At 46.0% G+C, this 24,351-nt stretch overlaps 1 protein-coding gene across 1 annotated transcript in view; it reads right to left on the bottom strand.

Annotated features, from left to right (window-relative positions):
- Positions 1-17,436: 17,436 nt before the first annotated feature.
- LOC125940620 (uncharacterized) overlaps positions 17,437-24,351 on the bottom strand; it is a 56,861-nt gene continuing 49,946 nt past the window's right edge. The window contains exon 7 of the mRNA XM_049657010.1: positions 17,437-17,636. Coding sequence (XP_049512967.1) covers positions 17,562-17,636 — 75 coding nt within the window. The 3' untranslated portion in view covers positions 17,437-17,561. The remainder of the gene's footprint in view (positions 17,637-24,351) is intronic.

Genomic DNA, 24,351 nt, shown 5'->3' with positions numbered 1-24,351 from the left:
TGACTTATACAGCCGTCTTTTCTCTTGTAAATGTGAAAGGCTTCCACTAATTCCCTGGTAAGCTGATCCTTATGGTGCCAAAGAATTGTAGTGGCATTGTACAACGGTGAGCACCCATGCTTTGCACAATGTCCTTTAATGTGGGAATAAATGTTGCCCTTCATTGACCTAATGTGTTCCATAAGTCATGTGTTCACACACCGTCCCGTTTGGCCGATATACACTTTTCCACAAGATATGGGTAAACAATACACAACCGACGATCTGCACTTGACAAATTCCTTTGTATGATTAATCGTGCACCTATATTTGTTTCCTTTTACATTTGTTGAAACTTTACGATCCAGTCTGGCACAAATTTTACCGAGTTTGTTAGGAGCTGAAAAAACTACTTGTAGACCATACCTACTACCTACGTTTTTTAGCTTATGCGCAATCTTGTGCGCATAAGGAATTGACACAACTTTTCTGCTTTCATTCACCTTTCTACTGGGCTCCTTCTGAAAGCCATTGCGCACATAACGAGTCAACTTATAAGCTGATCTGCAAAGCACATGCTTTTCATAACCTGCATTCTTTAGCCTGATAACTTGTTGGCCGAAACTTTCCTTTATTTTTTCCGGGCACAACTTGGTTATGGCCGATCGCAGACATGAAAAAGCTACGCCGCTTTTCACTACTTTTGAGTGTCCTGAATTGCAGCTAAGTAAGGGCTTTTCTGATCGCGGATTGTATGACCACCAAACTTGGTCGGACGTTGTAGCTAATGCCATGTCCAAAAACTGTAGCGTGCCATTTTTTGGCAACATTATGGCAGGTATATTATGTTGCTCGGCAGACCACAACTGTGCCAAGGAACTGCTCAATTGCTCAACATTCGCTTCACATCCGGTTAGATGTTTCGTCCCACCACATCTTGCATGCTCTAGAGGCATTGTACGAGGTGTAGACGTCAGTTTAACCCCGGAAGAGATTTTAGAGATGTTTTCGGTGCTTGGTGTCATCTCCATTTACCGGTGTAGCCGAGTGATTGACAATAAGAAGACTCCAACTGAGTCAGTGATAATTACATGTGCTGGGACAATGCGTGCGACAGAAATAAACGTCTGGGCCCTAATTTACAAGGTTGAAGCTCTGGCTCCGCGCATTCTACAATGCGCCAACTGTTGGCGATTCGGTCACAACGTGAGGGGCTGCAGATCTGCGCCACGTTGCGTAATTGCGGTGACAACCACAATTTTAGTGATTGCTCGTCCGAAGAAGAGAAATACTGTCTCTTTAGTGGTGATCACCCCGCTAACTACTCGAATTGTCCTACGAGAACACAGGAACTTCAAATTATAGAATTGAAAGGAGACGTTGCTCACGCCATGATGCTGTTGCTGAGGTCCAGGGAAGGTCTAAGGGATATGCAGGAGTTACAGCCCGCCAACAAATGGTTGCAGACTCAACCCTTTCCTATGCTATTGCGATAGCGGTCGAAACAGCGATGTCAAAAGCTATAGAACGACTAACCTCAAACCTATCGGAGACTCTAGCTCATGTGATGACATCTAAAATGATTCAGCTTTTCAGTTCTGTAGCGAGTTCTAACACTAGCTTACAGACTCCTACACATCCCCTTACATCGAACGATGGGCAGCTAATAGATCCCTCGCCAATCATCGCAGAAAGCGCTGAAAATAGAAGGCAATCAACTTCAACTCAGCAGACCGACAACGGATGCTTCTCTGGATCAGTGTCGGAAAACAACCAGGATGTAGAAATGGGTCTTCCGATGCTTAAACGCAAAAGATCACCTAATGATAATTCATCCACCTCTGTCCTGCACTCAAAAACCAAAAAAAGTTTTTAAAGATAGTCTTTCCAAGACAGATGCTAACCCTAATTCTTCAAGTTCTACCCCTCAATCAAAACATACTAAACATGGTAAAGACAGTCTTTCGAAGAAAGATTTTTTAAAAGACAGTATTTTAGAGCAAGTGATTTCTAAAGTAGGCATTCATTCATCATAGGTGTTTTAAAGGTATTACAGTGGAACTGCCGTTCCATTATTTCTGCAGCTACAGATTAAATATATTTTTGTTCACAATTTTATCCCGACATTATTTTTTTGCAGGCGACTTGGCTCTCAAATGGCCAAGCTGTCCACATAAGAAACTATCGCTTATTTCGATTGGACCGTCCATCGAGAGGAGGAGGACTTGCTTTCTTAATGACAACTAAAATATGCCACAAAGCAAAAATATCATATCAGTATATGTCTACGGAGTGCGAGAAACTAGCAATAGATGTAACTATTCCCCGTTTTCTTTAGTTAATGTATATTTTCCCGCAGGTGTTCAAGACATTAGATAGCTTGAGACCGTTGTAAAATCATGTAGGAAAGACGTTGTGATAGCGGGAGACATCAATCCGCACCATGTGACATGGGGTTTCAGAACAGACTCATGTGGAAAGAGATTGTCGGACTGGGCAAATAATCAAAGTTTTTGTTGGTTAAACACGAAAGCAGTCACGTTTATTCAAGACCTTTATAAATCAGCATTGGATCTAACATTTGCCCGCTCGGAGATGTCCGTCACTTCCTGGTCTACAGTCGACTCTGCCTCAAACAGTGACCAACTACCCATTCGGTTTGATATTGTGTGTCCTTTTACTTCTTTAGAGTCTCCGGCGCGCGTTTTTGTAAATTACCAGAAATTTCAGAGTATCTTAAAAGCGACCCTCAACTCCCACATAACGGTGCCGGATGACATCAAAGTCATGAGCCTTTCCGCTGTATTAAAAAGCTCCTATAAAACGTCTCAGTTTAATGTTAGCAAACATAAAAGTACTCACTCTAATTGCTGGAATTCGGAGTGCACGCGGGATTATAGACGACGAAAAGCTGCTTGGAAAAAACTACTTTACAATCAGTCTCCGAATAACTGGAGTCATAACTTGGCAGCTACCACATTCAAGAGAACAGTATCACATGCCGAAGACGAATATGATGAAAAACATTATGTATTCCTCTCAAAGCCTAACAATAAAAACGCTCTCTTAATTCAGATTTCTTCGGTATAGAAAGTTTATACCAACACCAGCGAATATTGCGTCGGTAATGCTTTCACCACGCGAGATATCTGCTTCATTAGAAGTCATAGGAAAGGGCTTAGCACAACGCTTAACATCATGTTTGCCAAATGGGCCATTAAGACCTCTCATCGCGGATGACTTCATGGAAGTCACAGTGCCAGAGCTTACCAGTATCGTTAGATCTTTGCCTGCCTGAGCCCCAGGTCCTGATGGCATTTCCATTGCCATGCAAAAAATTTTGTTTCCAATGTCTCCTGAGGAACTTCTGAACACAGTGAATTATTCTCTAAAAAATGCTTGGATTCCCCAAGAATGGAGGACAGCCAAAATTATTCCGCTACTTAAAAAACAAGGAGCTGGCTACAATCTTGACAATATTCGGCCTATTTTTCTTACGTCAAATATGGTAAAGCTTATTGAAAGAGTTCTATATTATCGCATGATGGATAATATATCTAAAAAATCACAGCATATCCACGGGGTGAATGATGATGAGTGGGCGAAGCTCCGGAGGGAATCATCGGATCTCCCGCTTAAGGGGACGCTAGCACAAACGCGTTAGAAACGTGCAGTACTCTCTAGTAAGGGGGAGCGGCCACAGCGTCTTACGCAGCCATTTACACATGCCGGAACGTGCACCGCGTTTGCCGACGCCATCACATGACTGCTGCGAGAGTATACCCCCCGTATTCATAAACGCTCCTCGACTTGAACTTGACTTGCCACCGCCTTGTGCAGCGCGTTCGAAACGCGTTGAAGGTAAGGCGGAGAGGCCACAGCGTCTTACACCAGCTTCTTACACGGGCCGTAACGCGCTAGCACAAACGCGTAGGAAACGCGCTAGAAACGCGGCCTTTCGTTAATGTTGGGTATTTATTGCCATCGTGGTGCGTGTGTCTATGTGCGCTTCGTGGCGTAGTGGTTAGCGCCGCGCGTTCGGAAGCGAGGGGTCCCTGGTTCGATTCCGCGCTACGGAGACAACTTTCGGAATTTTTTTTTCATAAAACGCCGGAAGCGTTCTCCGGCGGAAACTGGCTTCCGGAACCGGAAGCGGAACCGGAAGCAGAAGTGGAACCGGAAGCGGAAGTCGGCTTCCGGTTATACTATACGTATACATATATATGTATATATGGGTATACATACATATACGGACACACAACGCCATCTATTGAGCAATTCATAAAACTAGACGTGGCTATACTACGACGGGGAGGAACGGGTGCCGCTATAAGGAGCTTCGCCCCTAAAATTCGTTACTGAGCCCAAGTCAAATGGGTTTCCGACCTGGTGTCTCCATTTGGTGCGCGCATGTAGAGCTGGAAAGCCGTATCCAACTAGCTCGGAATAGAAAAGAATTGAGTGCTTTAGTGACTCTTGACGTGGCGAGAGCTTATGACAGTGTCGAGTACTCACTACTACTGGACAGATTACAGTCCTACAATTTTCCGAAATATATAACGACATCGATTTTTGCATTTCTAAGAAACAGAAAATTTCATTGTTTTCAAAACGGCTTTTCTTCAAAAGAGTTCGATCAGACAAGAGGAGTGCCTCAGCGGGCTGTTCTGTCTCCTGAAGTATTTAACCTGTTGATGAGCTCAATACCTCTGCGCCGGGAAGTTCATCGCTATGTCTATGCAGACGGCATCGTATTTTCGCGACAGCAAGAGACATCAATTCCGTTTACATATCCTGGCAAAAGTACCTATGTATTCTAGAGAAGCGGCTTCAGGCCCTTCCCCTGGCACTAAACGTAAAACAAAAGTGCAGTCCTTGTCTTTCCGCTTTTCGGGCCGATACATTTATCATTAATATATGATCAGAGAACCATCCCACAGGTAGAGTCGCTTAAGTACCTGGGTATCACATATAATGAAAAACTTAACTGGAGTTCTCACGTAGAAAATATTGCAACGAAAAGGACACGAGCTGTAGGTTTATTACGTAGAATCAGTAACCGGCGTTCTCGTATGCAAAGTGACACATTAATTATGATCTACCGTATGTATGTACGACCGATTCTAGAATTTGGCTGTGTTTTGTTTTCTGGAACTGAAAAATATAAAATAAGACCACTTGTTCTTTTAAAAAAACAAGCTCTTCGATTATGTTTAGGTCTGCCTAAATTCATTGCTAATAACGTGTTATGCCAGGAAGCGCGATTACCTTCTCTTCACACGAGATTCCGTATGCTTACGGTTCAAACCTATTTAAGGACTTATGAATCTCCTCTTAGACGTACAGAATATATATTTATTAGTGAACCAAATTCATTTTTTGAGAAGACCTGGCCACGGTTACATATTCCACAGGTTGTATTTGTGCAGGCACAATTAGCACCTTTAAATGTTCACATTAGGGAAATCATTCTGTTTGATAGGTCCACATTGTCCCTTAAAATAGAATTTGGAGACATTTTTCCTAATAACGCAAAACTGCTGCCACCAACATATTTGAATGCCATTTTGCAAGGCTATTCGGACCATTTCCCAATAAATGTAATAGCGACTGATGCTTCCTCATGTGAAGAGAGGGCAGGCGTGGGAATTTACTCATACTCCCTCGATTGGTCTTTTTCACTTCGCCTGCCAGATTAGACATCAGTTTTTCAGGCCGAACTTCTGGCAATAGTTCTTGCATTGCGAAAGTTACCGCTAAATGTTACAAAAGTTGTTATAGTCACAGATTCCCTTTCTGTATGCAGCGCGCTTAACGCGTCTACGAATTCGACAGCTTTGAAGACGTTTTACACATTAGTACCCCACTTAAGGTTAGTTCATTTAGTATGGGTATCAGACCACCGAGACATCGAACTAAATGAAATAGCTGATTCTTTGGCACGAGCTTCTTTAAAAGGTCCGGCGATATCTGTGCTGCCGGCAACTGCGCATATCACTGCAGCCAGATATAGGCAGTTTTCTTTGACCGCGAAGACAAGAAAAGCCTCGCATTGGCAAAATTTTCAGACTTTATACATCTATATTATTATTGGAACCGACAGCGGTGTCCTAACCGGCAATTCGAAGTAACATTTACAAGGCTGCGTTGCCGTATTCCACAACTAAATTTTTACTTGCACAGATGTGGTCTGGCGGCATCCCCATTATGCTACCTCTGCAATGAACCAGAATCCATCGATCACTTGTTATTATCGTGTCGGCGGTTTTGTAATCATCGACAACGATGTTTGGAAATCCCACTTCGCAATCTAGGACTGCCATTAAGCAGTTCAGTTATACTCTCACTAAGAGCCACGGTGTTAGGAGCGCACGGGAATCTTTGCCGAGCCATTTATAATTTTTTTGTGACACAAAAGGAATGCCTTATTAATATTTTCCCATTTTTCCATGATTTGTTTATTTATCCTTCAATGAGTTATAGATTTAACAAATTCAAAAAGTAATTTCACAAAATCACGATTCCTTTAATGTATTTAATTTATTCTTAAATTCATATTACTGATCCTATCTAAACAAGGCTGACTAACTTAGTATAGACTACCTAATTCTTTTATTAGCGTTTCGTTTCCCATCTTCAATTATTCACTTATTTTCCTTTAAATTTTATTACTCATTTATTTCTAAACTAACTTATCTTAAATTTCGATCATAATACCACCCGGTTCGTGGTCTATCCCCCACAGTGGGTTGTGTCATTGATTGAGGCATCATCATCATCTTCTTCTTGGCTAGTGCTCGTCTCTGCCGGTGCAGTACTTCTTGCCATAAAGGCCTTCTGTTGCACGTGACAAACTGGTGGACGTGCTGGGTAGTCCCAGCAAGTGTCCTACACGCCTCCTGGTAGTCCTGGTTTCCTGTGTCGCTGGCACTTTTCACAGGAAGCGACGTAACGGCACACGGAAGGCTAAATACCAGGCCAAAAGAAACGATGCCGAACACAGTCATACATCCGAGAGACCCTGAGGTGATCAGCGGTAGACACGCATCATGTAGCTGTGTGAGGACAGTTTGACGCATTTGTGTAGGGATAACCAAGAGCAGTTCAAAGGAACATCAGGGTGCATGTTGTAGCCGTACAAGACGCCATCCTGCAGCACAAACATGCGCAGGGAAGGGGAACGTGTCTCAGAAGTCAGCCGAAGAATGACGTCTCGCAAGTAGGGATCACGGCGTTGCTCATCTCCGATGTTCTGAAATGCAGTAAGCGACAGCACGCAGGTATACTCGCAGCCGTCGGGAAGCTCCGGTGGGTCTACTGGATGGCGCGACAAGCAATCGGCATCTTCATGCAATCCGCCGCTCTTATGTACAAAGGTGTGTGAGTACTCTTGGAGTCGTAGCGCCCACCGACCGAGACGTCCAGTAGGATCCTTTAGCCAGCATAAAGCATGATGGACGGTGATAACTGTGAATGGCCGGCCGTACACGTAGGGGCGAAATTTACCCACTGCCCAAACGAAGGCAAGGCACTCGCGTTCAGTAATGGAGTAAATACGCTTCGCTAGGGAAAGGAGACGGCTCGAGTACGCAATGACACGGTCACAACCTTGCCGGCGCTGAGCCAAAACAGCTCCGATTCGATAACCGCTGGCATCGGTTCGAACTTCCGTTGAAGCGGTCACGTCAAATTGGGCTAGAACTGGTGGTGAAGTGAGCCGCACGGTAAGCGGTAAGCGGTAAGCTCAGCGAACGCAGTAGCTTGCTCCGGACCCCAGACAAAAACTGCGTCTTTCTTGAGAACTTCTGTGAGAGGGGGCGGAACGTTAACGAAATTGCGTACGAACCGGCGGAAGTATGCGCCGAGGCCCACAAAGCTTCGAACATCGTTGGCACAGGTTGGCACGGGGAAATTCTTGACGGCGCGAACTTCCTCAGGATCGGGTTGGACACCGGAAGAATCGACGAGGTGTCCAAACACATTAAGTTGCAGGCAGACGAAGTGGCATTTTGTTGAATTGAGCTGAAGCCCAGCCTTGCGGAAAACAGAAAGAATTGTCGAAAGACGCTTGAGGTGCGTGGCAAAAGTTGGTTAAATAACAGCAATATTGTTACGGGGAGATTTACAGAAAATGGGGTTTATTTACACTATGTAGAAAGAGACCAAATGTTGGCCAGCAACAACAAAGATGGCGAACCACAGTTTCACCTCTTCCTCGTCTCGTCGGCTCTATGCTTCAGCATCTTCTTTGTCCGCCGCACAACTGGCTCATAACACTACCCTCCGGCGGCGAAAGCACCGACTTGGTGCAGGTGAACGAAGAGTACTTAAAAAAAAATATTGCACACAAGGTATTAAGGTGTGCGGGGCACGATATAGGGCTTGAGACGGACAACGTGTACAATGTCCTTGCGGAGAGGAGCAGAGGATGACGAAGGCAGCAGTGGAGCGATTTCATAAGTGACATCAGTCACTTGGCGGCACACGCGATATGGACCGGTGTACTGGAAGAGCAGTTTTTCGGATAAGCCAACGCGTCGTGCTGGGGACCACAGGAGAACGAGCGATCCACGGACAAAGTGTGTGGTCCTGTGGTGGCTGTTGTAGCGAGACTGCTGGTGGATTTGGGACTCAGAAAATCGAGTGCGAGCAACTTGACGTGCATGGTCGGCACGTGCAATAGTCTCTTGAGCATATTCAGTGGGTGGGCACCCGAATAAGGCACCAGAGTGTCCATGGGCAATGTAGGGTTTCGACCGTATAAGAGGAAAAACGGCGAATAACCAGCGGTCTCATGCCTGGAAGTGTTGTACGCGAATGTCACCAAGGGTAGTGCAACGTCCCAGTCGTGGTGGTCGGCAGACACATACATGGCCAACATGCCGGTAAGGGTGCGGTTCAGGCGTTCTGTCAAGCCATTCGTCTCTGGATGGTAGGCTGTAGTCCGTTTATGTTGCGTCGTGCAGGATCTGAGAATGTCATCGATCACCCTGGACAGGAACTGTCTGCCGCAGTCAGTCGAGGAGCTCCGTGCCAGAGTATGACGTTATGCAGCAAGAATTCTGCAACGTCGGTGGCACAGCTAGTGGGAAGTGCGCGCGTAATAGCAAACCGCGTCGCATAATCTGTGGCAACGGCGACCCACTTCTTCCCAGAGGCGGATAGGGGAAACGGACCAAGTAAATCGAGGCCGACGCGGTGAAAAGGCTCGTAAGGAATTTCCAGAGGCTGAAGATGGCCTGCAGGTGGCAAAGTCAACTTTTTTCGGCGCTGACAAAGGTCGCATGAGCCCACGTAACGGCGCACTCAGCGGGATATCCCAGGCCAATAGAAACGGCGGCGTGCGCGGTCGTATGTGCGTGACACACCAAGATGTCCAGCCGTTGGTGCGTCGTGAAGCTGCGCCAGGTCAGTGGAACGGAGGTGAGCCGGGATGACTAACAACAGGTCAGGACCATCAGGGAGTGAACTGCGACGATGTAACATGTCGTTTTGGAGTACAAAGAGGTGGAGGGAAGGATCAGGAGCATGGGAGTGCAATTTTTCGATGATCTTGCGTAGAGACGCGTCGAGGCGTTATTCGGCAGCGATGTTGAAGAGTTGAGAGATGGAAAGAACACATGGGCTGGAGTCGCTCAGGGCAGCATCCGGTGCATCTACTGGGTATTTGGAGAGGCAGTCGGCATCCTGGTGCAAGCGGCCAGACTTGTAAACGACGGTATACGAGTATTCTTGAAGTCGCAGTGCCCAACGACCAAGGCGACCAGTGGGATCTTTGAGAGAAGACAGCCAGCATAGAGCATGGTGGTCAGTAATGACGGCGAAGGGTCGGCCGTAGAGGTAAGGGCGAAACTTGGCGATGGCCCAAACTAGAGCGAGACACTCTGGCTCTGTGATCGAATATTTTTGCTCAGCCGAGGAAAGAAGGCAACTGGCATCAGCAGTAACGCAGTCCTGACCATGCTGACGTTGGGCTAGAACTGCGCCGATTCCATGGCCACTGGCGTCGGTACGGACTTCTGTGGGCGCAGATTCGTCGAAGTGAGCCAACACTGGTGGTGATGTCAGTATTCCAATCAGCTGTGAGAAGGCGGACGCTTGTGCAGGACCCCAAGAAAAAGTCGCGTCTTTCTTAAGCAGGCAGTTGAGGGGCCGTGCTAGTGCTATGAAATCTTTCAGAAACCGCCGAAAATAAGAACACAGGCCGAAAAAGGAACGGACGTCCTGAGTAGAGCCGAGGTGTTGGAAAGTTGGCAACGGCGCTAACTTTGGCAGCGTCAGGCCGTATACCTGTAGCATCGACAAGATGGCCAAGTACAATGATCTCGCGGCGACCGAAGCGGCATTTGGCGGAGTTAAGTTGAAGACCTGAATTGCGAAGGATGCGCAGAATAGCCGAAAGTCTACTTAGATGACTGGAGAACGTAGGCGAGAAAATGACTAAGTCAACGAGTAAGCAGACAAGTAGACCACTTGAAACCACGAAGGGAGTCCATCATTCTTTCGAATGTTGCGGGGGCATTGCACAAGCCAAATGGCATAACTTTGAACTGGTAGAGCCCATCGGGTGTTATAAAGGCGGTCTTCTCCATGCCTTTTTCGTCAACGGCGATTTGCCAATAGCCGGACAGGAGGTCTATAGAAGAAAAGTACTGTGCGCCATGCAAAGAGTCGAGGGCCTCGTCAATTCGCGGCAGAGGGTACACGTCCTTTTTAGTAATCTTGTTTAGGTGGTGATAGTCGACGCAGAACCGCCAGGTGCTGTCTTTTTTTCTGACAAGCACCACAGGGGATGCCCAAGGGCTCATAGATGGTTCGATGATGTCTTTTGTAAGCATTTTCTCGACTTCGGTTTGAATTACGTGCCGTTCAGTCGCAGAAACTCTGTAAGGACGCCTATGGATGGGACTTGCGTTGCCGGTGTCAATGCGATGAGTCACAACTTTTGTCTGGCTGAGATGGGGTGAAGCAAAATCGAAAACGTCGCTGTAAGCGGCTAGAAAGCGACGAAGGTCGTCAGACTGAGCAGCCGAAAGGTCGGGGGCGATCATGGCGTCAAAATGTGCATCAAATGAAGTACTAGTGTCAGGGCTTCCAGAAGACAGGGGCGCATCGATAGTAAGGGCCACAGGGTCGTGTGTGTCTAAAGGTGCTATGCGTCCAAGCGTGACACCTTCGGGAAGAAATTGTGGAGTGTGTCAAAAGTTCAGAATAGGGATACATGCCCGGTTCGCAGAAACAGTCACAACGGAGTGAGCGAGGGCTACCTGCCTTGTTAAAAGAGCGTCTAGGGAAGGAGAGATGGCGTAGTCGCCGTAACAAATGGCGGAATCTGAGGTCAGTGTGGCATACGTCGCGGCGGCTCGTCGAAGGCGAACAAACTCGGCGACACATAAACACGGCTGTGACTCGGTGGGGAGATCGGGTACAGAAGGAAGTTCCAACTGGAGAAGGCCAGAAGAGTAGCCGATGAGGGCAGAATGGGCACTCAGGAAGTCCTGGCCGAGGATGACTTCATGTGGGCACTGCTGCTGAACGGCGAATAGAACTGAGGCCTGGTGGCTGGCGAAGCTCACACGCGCAGTGCATATCCGAACGACGCAAGATCTACCGCCGTCAGCTACATGAACGACAGGTGACGCCGCGGGCGTCAGAACCTTGCGGAGACGACGGGAAAGGCGAGCGCTCATAACCTATCATTGCGCCCCCGTGTGAATGAGCGCCGAAACAGGCACGCCGTCCACTTCTATGTCCAAAAGATTTTGTCGGGTGGTCAGGGTCAACACAGGATTTCCGGGTCGGTTGGTCAATGCAGCATCACCTCTGGGAGCTGCACTGGTCAGTTTGCCGAAGAGGGACGGCGAGGGTATGGCGACGGTGAGCGACGGGCAATCGGTGAGCGAGAACGCCGGTTCTATGGGGACGGTGAGCGGTGGTCGTAGCGTGGAGTCGGAGCAGCAACATCACAGTGTGGCAGGTCATTGCGGGCATGAAAAGGTGAGGACCGGCTGTCTTCCGGGCGGTAAGCGAACGTGGGACGAGGAGACGAAATCTGATGATAGCGACAATGACGGGAAATATGACCTACTCCATTGCAATTAAAGCATATTGGCTTGTCGTCATGTGTGCGCCACTGGTTTGGGTCGCCGTACCGGAGGTAGGTCGATTGTGGGCGTGGAGGTCGAAAGAAATTGCCGACCGTAGGGCTACTTACAGAACAGATCGGACGAATGCCAGCGTTCACCAGCTCTTCGCGTACGACAGCTTGAATCAGATATACTGCCGGGCGGGACTCTTCGTAAGAACGTATCGGGGGAACCGACGGAGACGCAGCCTCAATCTCGCGCCGGACAAGACGCAACAAGTTGTCGGCACCAGGCGGCTGGACGTCTTCACACGATGAGCTAGCGGCGGTATTAGGGAGCCGAACGAATTGTTGTGAGACACGACGGCTCTTTGCTTCTTCAAAGCGTCGGCACTCTCTTATAATGTCGTCGACCGTCGAGCAGTCCTTGTATACAAGTAAATTAAAGGCTTCGTCTGCGATGCCTTTAAGAATGTGGCTGACCTCGTCAGCTTCGAGCACCTTGTCATCGACCCGCCGACAGCTTGAATACATCTTGAATGTGCGCAATGTACGGTTCAGTAGATGTTCGGGCCCGGGCACGAAAGTTCCTTCTTGGCGGCTCGCTGGCCGCCAAGTGGCTTCCCAAAGAGTTCCTGCAGTTTTTGCTTGCAAGAGTCCCAACTGGTCAATTCCTCCTCGTGTGTTAGCCAGCATTATAATCGGGTCCCAATGGTTGCTCTTGCTGGCGCGTTCGTATTCGATTAGCCAGTCTTCAACGTCCTTGTTGTCAGTGCCCGAGAAGGCGCCAGGGTCCCGGAGTTGGGTCAAGACCATTGGTGTTGTGGTAGCCGAAGCCAAAGCAGCGGGCCTCTCAGTCGACGTGGTCGAAGGGCCCACGAGATTTCCGCTTCGAAGTTCCGTGATGTGCTGGTGATGTACCCCGCACTTCCACCAAGATGTTACGGGGATATTTACAGAAAAGGGGGTTTATTTATACTATGTACAAGGAGACTAAATGTTGGCCAGCAACAACAAAGATGGCGAACCACAGTTTCACCTCTTCCTCGTCTCGTCGGCTCTATGCTTCAGCATCTTCTTTGTCCGCCGCACAACTGGCTCATAACAATATCATCGAGGTAGCACAGGCAAGTTGACCACTTAAAACCGTGAAGGAGAGCGTCATCGTACGTTCAAATGTAGGTGCGGCATTACATAAACCGAGCGGCATCACTTTAAACTGATAGAGGCCATCAGGTGTAATAAACGCGGCCTTTTCACGGTCCATGTCGTCAACTGCAATCTGCCAGTACCCGGAGTGAAGGTCTATCTAAGAAAAATATTTGGCACCATGTAAACAATCGAGATTAGAAGCCGGCTGTTCAACCTCAGCTCCACGCCACCTAGTTGCATTTATTGCAACTACCGGTGCTAACATGTGGGGTAGAAATTTGGAGGTTAACAAAGAAGCTCGAGAACAAGCGAAAGACCGCTCAAAGAGCGATAGAACGAAAAATTTTAGGCCTAACGTTAAGAGACCGGAAGAGAGTGGTGTGGATCAGAGAACAAACTTGGATAGCCGATATTCTAGTTGACATTGAGCTGGAAAAATGGAGCTGGGCTGGCCATGCAATGCGTAGGATTGATAACCGGTGGACAATTAGAGTTACAGAATGGATACCAAGAAAAGGGAAGCGCAGTCGAGGACGACAGAAAACTAGGTGAGGTGATGAAGTTAGGAAATTTGCAGGCGCTAGTTGGAATCAGCTAGCGCAAGACGGGGGTAATTGGAGATCATAGGGAGACGCCTTCGTCCTGCAGTGGACGTAAATATAGGCTGATGGTGGTGATTCTGATGATAATAATGAAGCACTCACAAATCATCCCCAGCATTTTCCGGAATTTTCTTATCAATTAGCTATTGATGGCCTATCGATTGGGTATGGATGGCTGAATAAGCTTAAGTAGTCCCAACCATGATTAGCTAGACTTAGCCAGGCTCAGCTTCGCTAGTTCACAGGGGCATGTGCCATTGCGCTTGGGCCTTTTCTGCACAATCGCCAGGGTCAGCCCACATTTTCTGTTCGCGAATCACGGACTAACGGCGGGCTTAAGCAGCTCCGCTGTTAAAAGTAGATTAAATAACAACTGGCCGCAGGTGGGATACGAACCCACGTTTTCGCATCACGCGTGCGATGCTCTTATCTAATCTAATCTGTCTATCCATATATCTATTGTTATTTTAAATACCATAATAAAGAAAGAAAATTAGGTGACGTGTTGAAATTAGCAAATTTGCAGGCCGAGGTTGAAATCAGCTAGCGCAAGGCAAGAGTAATTGAAGATCGCTGAGAGAGACCTTCCTCGTGCAGCAAACATAAATATAGGTAGATAATGATGATTATGGTGATATTGCTGCAGAATTACTGGAGTTGTGGGAGGACGGCGTTCTTTCTTTCTTAACTCTGTCTTCGCGCTGTCAACTGTGGTTTAACTTATAATTATTTTTTTATTTAAAAATGTTAGAGCGCTTTTATTCCGCCAACCTTTATTGCATATAGCTAGCGCATTGAGACGTCATGTGCCATTTAAACGGCATGGGCTAGCTGCAGGCTAGCTGCAGGCTAGCTGCAGAAAGGTACCAACACTACAAAGCGAGATGCACGTTTGCGACGACGTTTATGTAAAGCCCCGCATTTTTCTGTGAAGCCTTCTCTAGGCAGTGACTCGCAACTATGAAAAAGTTGTAGACATAGAGACGCTTAAATTAGATAGGAAAAGAACACAGCCGCCAGCATACTGCTTCACAAAACGTCGTAAGCTTCACTTCCTATTACAAACTTCTTCGATGATTTCTGCACGAAATCTTGTTTCTTTTCATCTATCTTTAAGCGCATCAACTCGGCACTTTGTATTGTTTTAGTTGTAGAGATTTATTCGCTTGCACCAAGGAGGTTTATAAAAGAATGCTGGAGGGGAGCTGCCGTCTCAAAAGTGAAGCCGGACCGCCGCCATCTTACCATAGGCAAGCATTGATGTTAGAAAATAGCGGCGAATATACGAAGCACTTTCTTCGCACTCCGCGCTGTTTTAAAGTGGATAATTTAGCCGTGCAGATATCGTTGTACGCCTTCCTTTCTGTCACAGGTTTCAGAAGAAAGCCTTAAGTTATTTTCAAATTTTATGGCACATCATGATATTAATAGACAGCCAAAGGTAATATTTTGAGCAAAAGGTTCGAGCTTTTAATTTCAAATTAGCCTAGCATTTGCAATAACTGACCAAAAGGACGCTGCTAGCAGATTTCAGCTGTCATGGCCCTCTTTCAGTGTATAAGTATAGGCAAACTGTGGCTTCACCTTTGCTGGTAAGAAACTAGGGGGGCTGCCACTACAGCAATTTTTTTCAAACCTCCTTGGCTTGCACCTCTTTCACTGCCATAGCGTTACCGGAAGGTTGTTGTTGTTGTTGTTGTTGTTGCCTAGAAACATGGCTCGTACCCACGAGGGGGATTGGCCACACTGGATAAAATAAAACATGCACCTAACAACGAACAAAATGGTAAAGGTGAATAATCAAAATGAAGATTTTGGTAACTCCTTAACACAGATTTTAAGATATCCTATACTGAAATTAACTTAATAAAAATTAAGAGAAAACTAACTACAAAAATAGCAAGGTAACATGTCCCACGGTCGGTGCCCTAGCAGCGTAACCTTCCGGATGCTTCAATAAATTTGTGAACAGCAGTGATCATAGAGCCCTGACTTGTGCCTAATTGACAGGCCCCAAAAGACAAAATGTTTGGCGTTGTAAGTGACAAACCCAGATTACTGCTTGGAAATAACAGAAACATTCTACGGAGGGAGGAGAAGCGGTGGCAAGAAAGAAAGAAATGGTCAATAGTCTCCGGTTGATTACAAAACGAGCAGAGATCAGTGATTGATAAACCGGATCTATGAAGATAAAAATTTAGGCGGGGAACTCTGCAGCGAAAAGTTGACAGCGTCACCTCACATTGGCGTGAAAGGCACTTGCTCGTGTTCCACCGAAATTTTAAATGTTGAAAATCGTCTGAAGAAACTATGGACGAGTCATGGCAACTCAGCAATAAAAGGCGTTTAAATCTAGCTCCTGTTATAAAAGAGAAATCAGGAAGAATATTTATGACCGGACCATTTAGTGATGTCGAAGCGAGCGAGTCAGCTGATTCATTTAAAAAGATTCCACTATGTCCGGGGACCCAGACAAAGCGGACTTCGGATAAATTTTCTGGGGCAAGAGTCGAAAATATACTCAGTAGGTGTGACTGATTATTGGAAGTTAAATGTGTACAGACCGAAAGCGCATCTGTAACAACTATTACCTTAGAATTATGTGGACCCAATTTTCGGATGGCAAGAATAACTGCCAGAAATTCTGCAAGAAATATTGGAGTGTAATCAGCGAGACGGAGAGCAAAAGACCAGTTGAGTTGATTCGAAAAGATGCCAACACCAGCCTTCTCTAAATTTTGTGATGCGTCCGTAGAAATAACCAAATGAGACGGAAATTGACTAAGATGGTCTTGAAGGAGACCTTCAAGTATGCGCGCAGGAAGAAGTTTTGCGTGTTTTGGAAAAATATCATCAAAAGTTAGTTTTATCTTGAATGAATTAGATTTTGGAGAAATCAGGCGCGGAAGGCTAACTTGAAGTTTAGATAACAGCGACTGAACAAAAATAACTTGTGGCTGTCGGTAACGCCGCCATCCTGTTCTGAAAAATGATTCTGGTGAATTGATGAAAACGGGTTGCAAATTGGAAAGGGGTGTATCATAAAGCTTCAGGAAAGTCAGGACAGTAAGTTGCTTAAATCTGGAATCAAGCGGAATAATTCCAGACTCCAGATAAAGAACATTATTAGCCACAAAACTTGGCAGCCCGAGGCAGAGACGCAGCGCTTGCCTTTCCAGTAGAATTAAAGGTCTTAGCTTGTATGCTGCACATCCTGAAAAAAGAACACAACCAAATTCTAGGATGGGGCGGACGTAAAGCTTATAAATCATCAGCAACGTAGATCTACGCATCCCTGTGTTTTTATTGCTGAACCGGCGCAACAATGCCATTGCACGTTCTCCTTTATTAGCATTTGCTTCTATTTGCTGCTGCCAGTTTCCCCTGCATTGTGTTATCTGGACATTTTTCTCCTTGTCTAATTTGTAAATGTTGTACGCGCTATTGTTTGCATAGGCGCTAGTTTGGCTTGATAACCCTGTGGTAATTGCATTTGCTGATCACCGTCACATTCTATCATATTGATCCACGCCGCAACATTGGAGTTTAATACTCTATTTCGATGGAGAATGCACATATTGCCATTATTAAACATAAGCCCAAACAAAATCTCTCGAATTTTATTTTTACAGTGCGATAATGTTACACAAATTTGTGAGAATTGCTAACTGCTACATTGCAAGGCGCAACTGGCTGCCACAGTCCCAAGGCAACCTTGCACCGTTGTTCTTCGGCCGCAGTGATTACTCCGCCGGTGCTTTCCCCCCCTTGTCGGTCATCCTGTCGGCGAAGACACGTATTCGGTAGATGACGAATGACTGCGCGAAGAAAGGCAGGTTTTATTGTTTTTCAAACCATACTGTGTAAATGTCGCACAGGAGGACGCATGGGTTACTTCTTTTATTTGACGCTTTTCCAGCGCTCTGAGGCTCAAAAATGAAATAACGTCCAACACTGCGTGCAGTGCCAAACCTAGCTTATGGAATACAGTCGAGCACCTGTACAACCAATGCCTCTACGAACAGGTGACCTGTATAACGAAGGAATAATTCTGCCTCGGTTCTTTTCTGAGTGGTTCGGTGCGCGAACTTTACAGCGAAGTAACTTGCATACCGAATATGTAACGAATACTGAAAATACGAGTAAATGGCGTCAAATAATGACGCTCAGAGTTTGTGAGAAACACCACAATTTCCTGAAAACCTTCGAACGAGATAAATAAAATAAGCTGCATGTGGTGTGGCGTGTATGTGGCGCCCACGATTTTTTTTTTTTCTGACGTATTCTTGGTGTCGGTGCGAGAAAGTATAATGATGGTGCCGATACTCTAGCAGTAGAGTGCACCCTAAGTACAGTTGCAAATTAAGATAAGTACCGCGCGCCATGCACTTTGACGATCATATAACGTTGCATTACAACCACGGCTAAAAGTGATACGCAAGAACGTATCGCCAGAAATGCAAGCAAGCCAGAGGATCACGTGAAATGAATATACAATATTAACAGTATAGCAGTGTAACAAGAGTTGTCTCTGGAACAAAACCTACTGAAAAAAAACGCGTTCCCTATGACTCCCACAACCGGTAACATCATATCACATATGACAATAATAAATGCTTCATAACGATTAGTGGATATAGGAGTTATGGGCCATATATGGGTTTTCTTTAGTAGGGAAGGGCGGGTTAATCAGCGGCACTCATTCATACACGAATGGTCGCCAGTATCTTCCCAGGTTGTCTGCTCACTCACTCTCATGTGTATTGACACTCGTCGACTCACGATCGCGTTACTATTCACAACCAGCCATGGTCAGCCACCCTCACTCGCGTTCGTGGTCACCTCCATTGACACTAACCGGCACACGCCCCCGTGGATGCTCGCGTCCTCTTACAGACGCTGACGGTCACTCCCGCCGTTCTCATATCTACTCCAAATCACCATCACAAACTTTTGCTCCTGCTCACTTTTTACCCAGTACTCATTTTCGTCCATGCTCACCATCCACTCCCACCATTCTTCACTCGCTAAATCTATATCTCTTTGCTGTAAAATGAGTGGAGAGCAAATACGAGTCAGTGTGGCTCGTTGGTGAGCACAGTCGGCGTGACCCTTGTATAGAGCTAGGGACCGGCGGCTGCCAGGGCACTCCGGAGCAAGCCAGCAACGTCCAACGGTAGTTCCTGGGCCCAAACGTGCTTAGCAGCTACCATTAGACGTCGGACCTAAGCAGCTGTCGTTAGACGTCGCTGGCGGTCTCCGGAGCGCCGCGGAGGCTACCATCTCCTCTCTATACACAAGGATCCTATGCTCTGGAACCAATGTTTAGACAGTGTGACTTGGCTTCCTGTGGGATACTAGCGTGTATATTCGCAGCAATCATATAGTACACCCTTCCCCATTCATACAGGCGAAAGGGGAACAGCCAAAAGCTCTGATCTTCATAGGTCATTTAGGAGGAGCGACAATGGCGAAGTTCTTTTTTTTTCGTTCTGTTCCCGCAACAAAAGTCTACTTCAGCGAGCTTCATTGGAAGCATGCAGTGGTATTTAACGCGTAACTTCTGCACGAGACACACCATACTTGTACAGTTGCCTAAACTATGCTTTTTTTACGCGCTCCAAAAATTAGCTGCCTGTTGCCTTTAATGAACGGGAGAAGAGATCGGGTCGTATTGTATCCAACGTACCACGAGTACATTCCTAATGTGCTATTGTTCACGAAAAGGTACTTCCGTAAGCTGCCGAGAATTTTGTGTAAGGAAAATGTCGCAGTTTCGCCCGAAATGCGAAGCATCAATTGCAATAGCAAATTAGTGGACAGCTACACGAAGTAAGGATAGTAGTTTTGTCGGCCGTACAAACGTGCAAACATAGGCATATTAACTAATTTAACAAGCATGGTGCCACACGTGCACAAGTAAACATGAACGCATTTCACTCGATGATCGCGGAAACTCGCTCTCAAAACGCTGGAGTGAGTAAGAACGGCAGAAGCAGCGAGCGAATTAGCTTTCGGCTACCGGTCGCATCAACGACGAACTAAGCCGCGAAAACACAGCTTAAGGCCGACTTTGTCGCCGCCGAAAATGGCTTTCAAGATACAGTGGCCGGGTTCTCGCGCGCGGCCTCATACGTGCCCTTCCCATCCCCTCTCCTACACTCCCTCCGAAGCCTTGCGGAGCCATGTCTCCCGGGAAAGCGCGCTGCCGCTTGCGCCACTCGGAGTAAAACGCCTGCCCCCCGAACCTACCCTGCCCTCCGGAGCATTGCGCACGACTGGAAGACGTAGCGCTTCCTTCCCGCTTCGCTCTCATGCGTGCGCGAGATTGTGACGCGATCGCCGGCTCACCCTAGCACGCTTTCACTCGCACATACAGGATACCGCGTGTGGCGACGATTTTATCGCCGTTAGACTTTATACGGAACCTCACGGCTACGGCGACGACGACGGCGGAAATGCGCTTGGAGTGTCTATATATCGCAATAAAAAAGCCGGCAGTTCCCACGCCCTGTCGGAATCGATGTTATGCAGAACAGTGTGCGGGGGGACCTACCAAGTTAACGAAACGACCATGGGAGCAACAAGACGTAGTCGGCTCTTTCATGAACTAAATGACACGCATGTCATAACATTTATGTCATGAGTCCTCAGGAGTCCCTTTAGCTACAGCTAAGAGACCTTAAGGCGAAAGCCTTATTCATGCTCATGACTATGACTTCGACAATCATCCTTTAATTTTTCGTTCATTTAGTGACTTCTTCCGAACCCATTTCAGGCGGCTTTTGAGTGGTAATCTTTTTTCGATGAGTCATTGTCATTTTTGCTGGGTCACGCTCATGACTGAGACTTCTACCAGCATCCTTTAGCATTTCCTTCACTTAGTAGCCACGTCCGAACCCATTTCAGTGGTTTTTGAGTGTTAATGCTTTCTGCTGCGTCATTGTCATTTTTGCTCAGTCATGGTCATGACTATGACTTCTACCGTCATCCTTTATTGTTTCCTTCACTTAGTGCCCACGTCGGAACCAATTCCGTTGGTTCTTGAGTGTTAATGTATTTTTCGCTCAGTCATTATCATTTTTGCTGAGTCATGCTCATGACTTCTACCCTCATCCTTTAGTGTTTCCTTCCCTTATTACCCACGTGAGAACTAATTTCAGAGGCTTGTGAGTGTTTTTGCTGAGTCATTGTCATTTATGCTGAGTCATTGTCGTTTTTGCTGAGTCATGACCTACATGACACGCATGTCATGACCTATCACTTATATTTGTCATGCATTCCTGTCATACTATGCCAATTTTGGTACCTACAAAGTTAACGAAACGACCACGAAGCACCAAGACACAGGTGGCTGTTTCATGACCTAGATGACACGCATGTCATGACATTCATGACATGTCATTTATGTTAGTGGTGCACTGTTGTCATAGTATGCCAATTTCGGTACATTACAAAGTTGAAGAAACGACCATGGCAGCTCAAAGTCGTAGGTGGCTAGATAGATAGATAGATAGATAGATAGATAGATAGATAGATAGATAGATAGATAGATAGATAGATAGATAGATAGATAGATAGATAGATAGATAGATAGATAGATAGATACTGTCAGAGTAGTAAATGTTCGCCAAGAAATGCATTTAAAAAAACGATTCACCTTGCACTCAGCCGCGCAATGCTTAAAACAGCGAAGCTGGGCGATGGTAGCCCAGCATTTTCCGGAAGTGCGCGCTAACTTTTCATCTTATTACTCATGATGACGATCATGTCTTTTCGCACGTCTTGGACTTACGACCGTCACTGCGCGTTGCATAGCGCAGCTTGCAACACCGACACCGAGTTGCAATGCCGACAGCGCGTTCCACCGAGTTGCAATGCCAACGCGTTCCAGCAGACCCGGTCCGTGAATGTGTCTCTCTCTGTCTCTCGCTCTCATTTTCTTTATCTCTCTCCCGAGCATAGCGCGGAAAACCTCTTATTCACCTCGCAGAGCACGAGCACGTGCGAACGCGCCAGCTGTGAACGAAGATGACGACGCTCGAACGCAATCATATGGTTGCATAAATGCATGTTCTGCAAGCGTGGCTGTATACCTTATTGGTTACGACGCTCGCCTTGGGACCGTAGGTACGCGGGTTCGGTAAGAAAGTTTATTTTCTTTTATTTCTTGATAGATTCTTGATACAAACCACAAATTACGGCTGGCTTACACAGCTTCGCTGTGTAATTTATGGCTGCCTGGAAAATGAGCGGTAGCAGCGCATGTTCTTTAGAGATGTTTTTTTTTTTTTGCGTTTACAATAAGCTCTTAATACCACCATCATATTTAAGGGCTATTTTTTACCACGACTATTCTTAGAAAACAGATGCTCCATGGAAAGCACCAAAGGCCACGCTTTATCATATACAGCGCTAGGATAGCAAGTCAGTATAATAAACTGAGACATTATTATTGGTCAATGTGGGTATGACGAATTCAAATGGCGGATCTACCAAAACCTTAAAAGCAAGCATCTCTAATGAAAACAGGTCCCTCATATATATATATATATATATATATATATATTATATATATATATATATATGCATATATAGGCGGAAACGGTGTTTGGTTTTTGTTTTCTTTTTTGTCTATACTGAAGTGCAAGAAAAAAAAATGCCCAGAAGAGACTCCCTATATTATAGAGGTTTCTGGTATTATAGCGGGGAAACAATTGATGAAACATGGTTTGAAAGGATGAGGAGGTAAACCAGTGAACAATATATGCGACCGTTTAACCGTTTTGGTGAACATATAATTAAACGCGAGAAATTGCTCTAAGAAGGTGCACATCCATAGCTGCAGGGAAAAGCCAAATCTTACATTTCACCGCTACCGCGCAGTACAGCCGCCATTAAGCGTGCGACCGTTTTGTTCCTTCCTGCATCAGAGGATTCAGATTGTTTTGCTACATTGGTTCTCGCAGCTGCCGCCTTAATATGCATGAGTACTTACGTCAGCCATGATAGCAAGAATGCAGTCAAAGATCTTGTAGCGCCGCATCAACTGCAGAAAACAAGTGACCTTTACTCATCCCTTCTATTTATAGAACGCGCTTACACTTCCTAAGTATTTTAGCCTTCCTAACCCCTTACCAATAAAGGCAAAATCCTATACCCGTCATGGAAATTCATTGTATTTCTCATTGGTCTTTTAAACACGCAATGTTCACCTTCGGCGACAGTTCTATGCAGGTCTATGGCGCTCAGTGGCTAATCAGTTCACGAGTTTTGTTGCCAGAGCACTCTCCCAAAGAGTTTCGAAAGCCGATTGAGGAACTACTTGTGATGATATGTATCCGGAGCTCTTATTCACGGCTTCTCTTATCTACCTTGCTTTGCCTCAGGTGTTCACGCAACATTAACAGGAAATCAGCCAACGACTTGATGAATCGATGCGCGCGATGTCTGGGGGGGGGGGGGGGGGGGTATTGTTGGTGCAGCTAGAAGTGCTCTAAAACCCTATACTGTATTTTCTCGGTGTAGTGAGCGAAAGAAATTTAGCGAGTTTGCATTAGGAGAAAATGGGGGAATGCGAATCCTAATGTGCGGAAAATGTTCCAAGTGTGCAAATTAAATACGGACAACCTGAACCCTCACTAGCCCTCCTTTTCGAGAAATTTATGGCAGGTATATGGAACGCTTACAACGTTTTACCAGTGCCCTAGGAGAACGAAAAGTGCACGCAATTTTGGCATTTTGATTCAATTGAGAATTTGTTAAGAGCGATCTGTGAGTAAAGTTAGAACAGTGTAGTTTAAAACAGAGCTTGGGGAAATTTACCTATGCAAGAGTTCCAGAACCTTAGAGCCGAAGCCCTTAATAACTTTTACGTATATATAAACTGTAAAAGTTCTTACACCCGAGAGGGTGTAAAAAAGGCGTATTCACATTTTACACCCCTTTTTACACTCTATCACTACGGTGCTTACCTTGGTAGCACCCTCCGATTGGCAACAAGGGTGTTTCTTTATTCTAGAGAAGGGTGTAAATCACCCACACGCGTACAAGCATATACAGGGTGTTTCACTTAACTTGGGCCAAAGTTTAAAAATATGCAAATGCCATGTAGCTGGACAGAACCAAAGTAATGTTGTTTGCCGTCGCTTGGAGATACTCAGATTATTTCTTGCATGTCGCCTAATTATGTAATTAGTCTTAATTGATCAACTTCGTAAATATAATAATTAGATGAAAAGTGTCAATGACAAAATTATAGAGCAACATCAAAGACTTCCGATGCAGCTTTCTGCTGCTCAATAGATGCTACATAGACGTGTTTTCTCCAGCGTGAAAGAAGCCCCCGAATACACGCAAAATTGCCGCACGACTGGTACCTCGCGACACTTTGCGTGTATTCGCAGGCTTCTTTCACGCTCGGAAAAAGTTTTATGTATAGCGCGTATTGACCAACAGAAACCTGTATCGGGAGTTTTTCATGTGGCTCTGGAATTTTGCCACATATATGACTACTTGCCACATATATGTCGC

This window comes from Dermacentor silvarum, chromosome 10 (genome assembly GCF_013339745.2).
Source record: "Dermacentor silvarum isolate Dsil-2018 chromosome 10, BIME_Dsil_1.4, whole genome shotgun sequence".
In the NCBI taxonomy this organism is placed as follows: Eukaryota; Metazoa; Arthropoda; class Arachnida; order Ixodida; family Ixodidae; genus Dermacentor; species Dermacentor silvarum.
Note: the sequence above shows the minus strand (reverse complement) of the source record. Positions and strands in the feature narration are given on the sequence as shown.